Here is a 9,964-nt window from a genome sequence, read left to right as displayed (position 1 = left end):
GGGGGTAGCCAGGGAGAGGGGGGGGGTAGCCAGGGAGAGGGGGGGGGGTAGCCAAGCAGAGGGGGGGGGGGTAGCCAGGCAGAGGGGGGGGGGTAGCCAGGGAGAGGGGGGGTAGCCAGGGAGAGGGGGGGGGTAGCAAGGGAGAGGGGGGGTAGCCAGGGAGGGTAGCCAGGAAGAGGGGGGGGGTAGCCAGGGAGAGGGGGGGGGGGTAGCAAGGGAGAGGGGGGGTAGCCAGGGAGAGGGGGGGGGGTAGCAAGGGAGAGGGGGGGTAGCCAGGGAGAGGGGGGGGTAGCCAGGGAGAGGGGGGGGTAGCCAAGCAGAGGGGGGGGGGTAGCCAGGCAGAGGGGGGGGGGTAGCCAGGGAGAGGGGGGGTAGCCAGGGAGAGGGGGGGGGGTAGCAAGGGAGAGGGGGGGTAGCCAGGGAGGGTAGCCAGGAAGAGGGGGGGGGGTAGCCAGGGAGAGGGGGGGGGGTAGCAAGGGAGAGGGGGGGTAGCCAGGGAGAGGGGGGGGGGTAGCAAGGGAGAGGGGGGGTAGCCAGGGAGAGGGGGGGTAGCCAGGGAGAGGGGGGGGGGTAGCCAGGGAGAGGGGCCACCACCACCAGTGTCTCCTAGACTCTTGTTAGAGACATCGACCACGTTGGGTTTTTTTCAATAAGCCCCACGCTCCGGTCCACGTGGTGGCCTTCAGTAGAGGGAACTAAACGCTCTCCCTCCTGCCGACGCTATCACGTGAAGTCTGAGCGTGGGCTCATGAATAAAATCCAGGTTTTTTTGTTGTTGTTGTTGGGTTAGATCGTCGCGTAAAGATAAATGTCGTGAAACCCGCAACCACCCGACAGCTTATTAGCAAGGTGTTTGACATGTAAACAAAACAGGCAATTCCTTAGTAGTTCAGCACACCGGTGTGTTGGAGAGTAAACCGACATTTGCAAATGTAATTGTACAATTGTACATGTCGGGTGGTTGCGGGTTTGACACATACGCGATCCAACCCCTTCATGTATATTGGTCACGAAAGTCTACGTGTGAAACCAAAAGACGACAATGTAGGACCGGCTGAAACCCCTTTCTCTAACATAGAACTTTGACAACCCCTGTCGATCCTCTACCCCTCAATGTTTATTGTCCCCCCCTAAACAAGGTCACGCTACATAGGACGAGCCACCCGCTCGCCTCCACAAGCGCGGATCTGTAATTACCGTACAGTGTTGTAAATGAGTAGGGAAAACCGAACTGCTGGCGGCATTCACAAAGGTGGCCCGGTTACACGGAAGAAAGACTCGCTCGTAACAGCTGTGTACTTTATTGAAGTGCACGGGCATGAACGGCGTGAACCCGGCACATCAGCTGGGGAGGAGCCGTGTGGGGTCACGCACGGATGACTGCTCCACGTAACCCACGCTCGAAACGCCACACGTCCCACACACGCAACATCAATATCACATTAGCATACACCCGATGGTGTGGAAAATCCCTAAAACTGCACGTAAAACAGGACGCGAGTGCACGTGCACGTCTATCTCGAAACGCCACGGCACACCACATGCTCCCCACAGTACCCGCTACTCAACATAACGCGGGGGAGTTTCCTTCACCCCTTGAGTTGAACATTGCAATATTGTCGTCTCAGTCCACCTTGAATAATTCTCCGAAATGCAGGATACAGTATGCAAGTGTGAGCCAGTGGTTTCCCACCTACATGTATCGTCAGTTTATCAACCTTGTTTTTACTTGGTTATTTCACCATGATCATCCACGACCAATCCACTGCTGGATGAAGGCCTTTCCAAGCCATCCGCATCTCTCACGATTCTGAGATGCAGCAATCCACCTAGCACTTGCCCAGGAGCAGATTGTAATCTTTTAATCAGGAAAAGTGTATTGAATTTAAATTATTTATCTTCACCCTAGTGTATTGTATGTTGAACTTTTTTGGCAAAGTACGCAGCCAAAACTGTGCTAATCGGAGGTGCGCGGGGAGGATAACAAACTAAACACAGGGTACGGTTACTACACGGGACAACCCAGTGCACTTTTATACAATTAGTGTGTGGAAACCCCGCGAGACGCACGCAAATAACCATGATTTTAATTCCGCGATGAGTCTTGCAGTGCTGCTTAACAGTCACCACGACTTTCCACCGCCTTGTCCACGTCACACACGTGCACACAAGCGACAACCACTTCCTCCGTGCGGTGCTCTTATGCACTGTCACTGTACTGTGTTTATTCAGGTTGCTCAGCACTATTTTCCGTGCATACTTACGAGTTTTAGCAGCTTTAAAGACAACATGGAAAACACCTGGCTGACGTACACCTCGCACCCCAGTGGCTTCAAGCACTCAGCAAGAACCAGCAATTCTAGATTTGAAGCTTTCGTGACTGCAAGGATTCGTACTTTGTTTTTTTCGGTAAAGTCATGTAGGTAACATTACTTACGTGACTTTACCGAAAAAACAAAAGAGTAAGAACCAGTAATCCTGCCCAATGCAGTCACTTAAGTCTCATACTCTCCATATTCTCCTAACCAGAGATTCATCATGGAGCCATCAGTACCAAGGGCTTTTTGGTTGTGCTAACTTGTCATGCCACAGTGTATGGACAGCGAGCATGAGAAGCTGCAGAACGCGAGGAACATATCAACATCGAGCCAAGGAGGTCGTCTTCTTTGATCTCCTGGCCTTGCACTGGTGCCCAGCAGCTGGGCAGGTTCTGCAGAGACCAGCAGCGCGCACCCCGGTCCACACCTCTCAAAAGTCCCCACTGCAAGGAATTCCTCATCACCATTTCTTTACAGAAGCATTACTCATTTAGACATCCTGCATGCACTGGTTGCAATGCTGGTGACACATTGTGCACCACATGCCTTTAAATGTTCATCTAACCAGTGTATAGAATGCTGGCCAATCAGAAGAAAGTGAACTAATCCAAGCCTTTATGTAGTCCTTGAAAGGCAAGGCTTGTTCACTGGAATAAGTCACATCCGTGCATAGTCAGAAGCGATGTGCCGTTTGGCAAAATCTAAACGCCGTGAAGGACGTCATCTTCGAGCAGCTCAGCAAACCAATCTCCGTCCTCCTCTCCTGTTAAAAGGCAAATGCCCACACAATTGCATGTTACATCATTTCAACCGGGCAGCAACAAAGACTTCACCAAGACCAAGACAAGGCCAATCAAATAACAGAGTATTTCCAATTCATATATTTGGAGGTTGCTTGACAGTTCTGAGTCAGGTGATGTTATTGTGTAGCAGACACCCAAGTGTATATTGTGCATAACAAACCTGACTTGGCACAGGGGTCAAACAACTCCAACTCATGTTGGGAAAGTCCAGCCACAGGAATAGAGGCCAAGCTGGGATCCATAGCACCAACATCCTCACTCTTCTCACTTTTGTTCTCACTTTCGTTCTCACTTTCTCTCTCGTCCATGCCTCTACCCCCTTTGTATTGCCCCTGGGCGTCCTCCATCTTCTCTTCTTCATGCAGGCCCTGTCCCTCTCCTGGTGCCTCAATCTTCATATCTAGTGTGGTCATGACTGGGGCTGTGTCTGTGGTATCAAAGCCAACATGCAACCATACATGAAATTAGAATATTGTTTAAATATCATTCTATTTTATAATATTTAATCAGCTCACATCCACGTGCTAGGTGCATTATTACGTCACAGCATAATGAGATGGTAACGGCCTTGAGAGGGCCTTCATCCAGCAGTGGAGAGATCATTGCTGATAATTATATGTCCTATTATACAACAGAAAATTGTATAAACCTTTCCAATGCACCGATACATGCCAACAATCTTGCTATTTCTCGTTAATAAAACACCCCTTAATTAAAATATATATTTGGCAGCAGGAGCCTCCTCACCATATGGAGGTCCCGCCTCGTCTAGACATAGATCCGTGGAGATGACACAATCTTCTACTCCGCTCACAGACAGCCTGGAGGTGAGGCCATCCAGCAGATCCAAGTCCTCATCTGCAACTTGAGGCTGGCTAACAGCTGATGACGCACTGTGTGAGGGCTGGAGTACAGGTGGCATGGTGGTGTTGGCAGGCAGCGGCGGAGTGGATGGCGGGGAATCGATGCCCGGTAAAGGCAGCAGTGGTTCGGGCAGAGATGGCAGAGAAGCAGATTCTCCTAACTCATAGCTATGGCCTCCCTGATAGATAAAAAAAAATGCACATACATTTGGGGTATATACTGATAACATATTCGTGTTTTCACATGTGTATGTGTCACTTATTTGCGAATGGAAGCTTTTGTTGTGTGATTTGGTAGTCAACACTTTAGGCTATGTAACATAAACTGTATCTTCGGTCTCTAGTATGTGTACAACATAAAAAAAAACGTACTGTTTTTAAAAGTTCAATTTGACTTCAAGTAAAAATCTTAGCAGTTTGATTTTTCTTGATACACAGCTAATGCCTGCTTCTGGCAAACGCATGCGGCATCACCTCCAGAAAGTCCTTGAGCTGCTGGCTGTTGTAGAGCGCCGGCACGGTGGCAGCGAAGCGCAGCAGCATCTCGGCACTCGCGCGCCGCTCCTCAAGCACGGCCGCCTCGAAGCGACCTCCACACACAGCCCCACCGCCACTCATTACCCGCACAGGGCACACGATCAACCTCTAGCATGAAGGTCGTAGCGGGTGTTATTGTCTCGCAAATCACTTAGCGTTAATGCATTTCTGTATGAGAAATTCACGGAGATGAAACAATTGTAGTGGTGTAAGTTTTACATGGCTGTGAGAGTAAGCAAGAGTTGCTTCAATTAAGTAAGCCACAAACGCATCCGTATCGGACGAAGGAACAGTGGGGAAGAAGGGATGAGGGATTAAAAACATCTATTTCAGAGCCAAGTAAACAATCTTTATCGCCAAGTTCAATGGTGAATGGCAGACATTAAAATGAACCTATCATAAAGGATTTGTACTTTATGCAATTAAGATAGCAGCATAAATAGAACACTACAGCAATCACAAACATATATGTGATCAAAGACTGCGGTAGCAACGGCGCTGTGCTAAAGGTTGCTTTCTCACCAAATATTGTGGGCTTCGCAAAAGCAGGAAACTCCTCTGAGCGGCGGAAGAGGTTGCGGTGGATGTAGGCCAGGTCGCGGTGCAACTTCTTGAAGTCGCTGTAGCGCTTCCAAACCACGGTCTGCACTCATGCACAAGCAGCCATGTCACATCCGTGAGTCCACCCAGCACACACTCCACACAAGTTGCTACTTACAAAAAAAACTGTTAGTGTGCTGGAGCTGTATGAATTGTCGGATCGGGAAACGATGAGAGATGGCAATGGTTTGGGGTGGGACGAGCTTCATCCAGCAGTGGATATTTACATATCCATGAACTCATGACGATGGTGTTGAAAATGTACACTGTAAAAAAAATATACCTCTGAAATCTTCTCTGGATGTTTCCTGGGCACAATCTGTGGAAGATAAGTCACACGTTAATAATATTTGAGGCTAGGAATACATTTAACTGAACACATTACTGCCTACTACACAGTTCTGACAGACCGAGGCCGACTGAGAAATACGAAAGGGGTTGAGTGTGTGGAAAGGGTGGCAACTCGTCGTGCACTAAATCTCGTCGTCTGTGGAGAAAAGTGACAACCCTTGCTTAGAGCCCTCCTTCCCGGCCTGCCAGTGTCAGGGATAGTGCCAAGGCTTCAGTTAGCCTCATTGGACATGTTTGTTTGTATGTTGTAGTACGGAGTTAGACTCATGGCCTTAATCTAAGTTGTCTTGTGGTTGTTGTTGTTGTTTGACTTGCATCCCACTGGGATTTTTGCACACAGCGTTGGTGTACGGTGCTTTTTCTGCAATATTTTGCTGTCTTTTCCTGGATTTTCTGTTTACACTTAGTCACATAGTCACTTTAAGATGTTTTCTTGTTCATGTTTTTGTTTTTTGTTTGTTGCGGTTGCACCTGATTCAAGAGCCGAATGGCTCACAGGGCTACACCAAATAAATTAAACTGAAATTGGCAACTACAAAAGTTGACTGAAGCCTTTCGGGCTGTAAACATTGGCTGGCCCCAGGTGCAATGTCCGCATTCGTGATGGACAGCACAGCACCACAGCACGTTCATAATGAACAGGCAAAGTGCTCTACCGTAGTAACGCGCTTCTGTGAAGCCTCAGTACCATGTTGCCTCCACCTTTATCCAACGACGTCCTTAGTTCAACAAAAGAACGTCCCGTTTGGGTGTAATCGACCACAGAAACTCGAGTAATCGTCAGTAAGCGGAGGTAGAAACGGCATCCCAGGCAAGATTACGGAGACGACATTCAGCTCGGGTTGCGACTTCTTACACACAGCCAACCCGGTATATATTTATGCCCGTAATACTGTAAAGGTAACACAATCCCACCAGGTCCCGGTACACATGTAATCATCGTCACATGAACACAAACACCAATTCCCAGACGTTTCAATCGCAACACAAGCGGTCCTCATCATCCCGATCTTCCTGATGAAGAACGCTTGTGTTGCGATCGAAACGTCGTAGTTCACCTATCGACGTGACTTTACCGAAAGACCCAAGAATATAAATTCCTAAAGTCACGAAAGCTTTAAGATTTAACAAATTCCCAGACTATTCTGGTCAAACCCGTACAGGTGGCAACCGCGAGTGGCAGCCCAGAGCTGAAATTAAATCTAAACCCATGAATCACTCGCGTCAAATAACACAGCTGGTGGATAATTCACATCACTGACTTAATCACAGCGAAGCACAACAACAATAACAACGACAATAACAACGCGCGTACACCATCGCTGTAGGCCCCAACCCCGCGTGGCCCACGCGAGCCGGAGCCTCGGCCTGGCCTAGTGGCGCTGCCGGGGGAGAGCGCTGCCAGGCGGCAGGGGGTGGTGGTGGTGATGGGGGGGTGCCGAGGCCGCTCACCCGCGCCGTGACTTTGTACTCCGTGTGCCCGCGCTCGTGGAGCCGCGGCTCGGACACCGAATAGAAGCGGCTGAGAGGCTCCTTCTCTGCCCCTCTGTGCGGCATCGCGATCAGCGCCTCTTCGTACTCTTCTTATTGTTCTTTATCCGGCGGCGGCTGCTGCCTCAGCGATGCGGAGGCTTCAGCAGAGCACGGGGGGTCGGTCACCCTCCCGCGGAGACACGGGGACTTCCTCAGTGACACGGGGACCCGAGGACACTGGACGTGGAGGCACGGGGACCCGGGACGTGGAGACACGGAGACACTGGACGTGCAGACACGGGAACTCACTTGGAGACACGGGGACCCGGAGACACGGGGACTCCCTCGGTGACACTGGACGTGGAGACGCGGGGACACGGGGACGTCCTGGGGGACACGGGGACCCGGAGACACGGTGACTTCCTCAAGTGACACGGGACGTGGAGACACGGGGACTTCCTCAAGTGACACGGGACGCGGAGACACGGGGACTTACTGCGGGACAGGTGGTACTTCCTCAAATGACACGGGGACACGGAGACACTGGACGTGGAGACTTGGGGACTTCCCGGGGGACACGGGACGTGGAGACACGGAACGTGGAGACACGGGGACCCGGAGACTTGGGGACTTCCTGGGGGACACGGGACATGGAGACACGTGGACTCACTCGGTGACACTGGACGTGGAGACACGGGGACTTACTGCGGGACACGGGGACTCCCTCGATGGGACGTGATCCGGAGACGCGGAACCCTCCCTCGGAGACACGGGGACTTCACTAGTGACACGGACACACAGACACACGGATACACAGACACATATACACAGATACACAGAGACAGGACGACACGGGGATGAAGGGACACGAGAAACATCGACAGGTCCCTGGATAAGGGGACGTGGGGCACGGGAAGATGGGAACAGAGATGGAGACCAAGCGACAATGCGACTTAGATACGAGAAGATCTGCAGATGTGGACGCAAAAGCCACGAACAGGAGGTTATATGATGGTCTGTGGCTGGTTGAATACAATTGTAGAAGTAATTTCCCCGAGACATTTACCGCTTTCAATGATAAACCAAGGCAAACGTTCAGTCAAAGTGTCTTACGAAACAAACCACTGATGACCTATACATATTAACCCAGAAGCCACGACTCTGGGCTAATTTTCAGTTTAATTTATTTGGAATAACCCTGTGAGGCATTGGGCTCTTGATTCGGGTGCAACCGCAACAAACAATTAAATTACAAGATACATTTAACATTTACTGTACGCAAATTGAAACATCCCCTACAAAAACAATAACATCTTCCAGAAAAAGCACCATTTGTTTATGCTGCGTACAAAAATGTGCAAAAAAAAATCTCATTTTGATGTTAGATCAAAGTAACAATCATAATACAATATAGATTAAAATTTCAAGTATAACTCTATACTACATAAAAAAAATCAGACTAATCTAAACCTTTCTAGACGTTACAAAAATGATATAAAAACAATGTAACAGTGATCATAAGAAATGTGATTGAAAGTTTACAATAGCGACATGCCGACATACATAACATATATTACTAAACATAGCATCCTTCGCAAGCTGCATGAGTCAATCCATAATAGCAGGAGGAACAATAGTAGTAGGAGCACACTATAATCAAAATACATGATCATTTCTCGCATTGGTCATCTATAGCTTTATATTTGATTTCAGGCCACTGGATAGCAGTGGCAGCTAGGGTTGTACGACTCCTCTACAGTTTCGAGGGCTCTTTCAGCCACCCTTCTAAGTGTTGGTCCCATTACCTGCACCGACGCTGGTGATAGAACCACATCCAACAAAAACCCAGATGTTGTCCTTTCATCCCCACCATCACACATCAGCCAAATCCACAGTGTCAAGGACTGCACGCTCCACACTCCTGATAAGTTTTAATTTTATATTCATATCAATTTCATTGTACGCCACTTGAGAAATTGGACGTCCTTATGAGATTCCATCTCATGGGATTATCCGGATAAAATTTGTTTTTTTTTTACTGTCATTTAGCCTTGATCATGTAAGTTTGTTGAACTTCGTTCGCACCGTACGTCACCAACCATGCTAACCAGAGGTGCGGGAATAATCTTCTCACTGAACCTTGGCAGGCCAAAAGCGATTGACCACTCGGGAACCCATGGGTTACTGTAACCGTGCTCTTCCTAGATCTAGTCGTGTTAACGTGACCTGGTTTCGTTGGAACTTGATTGTGTAGGGATAGATGTGGATATGTTAATGCTAGAGTTTCACACTCACCCTTGCATATTGCAATTCGTTATGTCCAAACAGCAGAGGTGGGACAAAGTCATTGTTATGCAAGTCCAAGTCGAGTCGCAAGTCATCAAATTCATGACTCGAGTCTGACTCGAGTCCAAGTCACATGACTCGAGTCCACATCTCATAGGTGGGACAAAGTCATTGTTATGCAAGTCCAAGTCGAGTCGCAAGTCATCAAATTCATGACTCGAGTCTGACTCGAGTCCAAGTCACATGACTCGAGTCCACACCTCTGCCAAACAGACCAGGTGCTTTCAATTTGTGCATCGTGTGGCTCTAAATTTATTTCAAATGGAAGCAATGAAACTCATCTTCCCCTGAGATGTATACTGGTTATTTATTTACAACCATGAAAACATTAGTGGTCCAGATGTCTTGTGACCCCATGTAATTCTCTATAACGTAATGTTTAAAAATAAGGTTTATTTAAAACAAAAATGTATATGCAAAGGGGAAAAATGTTCTGGATCAATTGATTGGGGATCACGAGACATCTGAACCACCCTGTAGAGTACTGGTCATTCGATTCAAGTTATTTCATAATTACAAGATCATTATATTTATCCACCTTATTCCAGCCATACCTGCCTGTGCACTCTTACATCCAGTAATCGAAAGTTGTTCACGTACATCACACCAACACCAGAACTGCGGTGTTCCTTTCCTAAAATGGCACCGAACTTTGCCAAAGCATTTTAAATTA

At 48.6% G+C, this 9,964-nt stretch overlaps 1 protein-coding gene across 1 annotated transcript; it reads right to left on the bottom strand.

Moving 5' to 3' along the window:
- Nucleotides 1–1,285: 1,285 nt before the first annotated feature.
- On the bottom strand, nucleotides 1,286–7,487 carry SNX15 (sorting nexin 15). Its single transcript, XM_078595936.1, has 7 exons — nucleotides 6,925–7,487; nucleotides 5,405–5,440; nucleotides 5,044–5,164; nucleotides 4,459–4,574; nucleotides 3,869–4,163; nucleotides 3,282–3,548; nucleotides 1,286–3,081 (listed from the first exon to the last, which is right to left on the bottom strand). Exons 1-7 carry the CDS (start codon nucleotides 7,027–7,029, stop codon nucleotides 3,020–3,022), a joined length of 1,002 nt encoding a protein of 333 aa, XP_078452062.1. The 5' UTR covers nucleotides 7,030–7,487; the 3' UTR covers nucleotides 1,286–3,019.
- Between the last annotated feature and the right edge of the window lie 2,477 nt (nucleotides 7,488–9,964).

The sequence above is a fragment of the Lampetra planeri genome, chromosome 7 (assembly GCF_965212315.1).
Source record: "Lampetra planeri chromosome 7, kcLamPlan1.2.h2, whole genome shotgun sequence".
In the NCBI taxonomy this organism is placed as follows: domain Eukaryota; kingdom Metazoa; phylum Chordata; class Hyperoartia; order Petromyzontiformes; family Petromyzontidae; genus Lampetra; species Lampetra planeri.
This window is presented reverse-complemented; position numbering and strand designations above follow the sequence as displayed.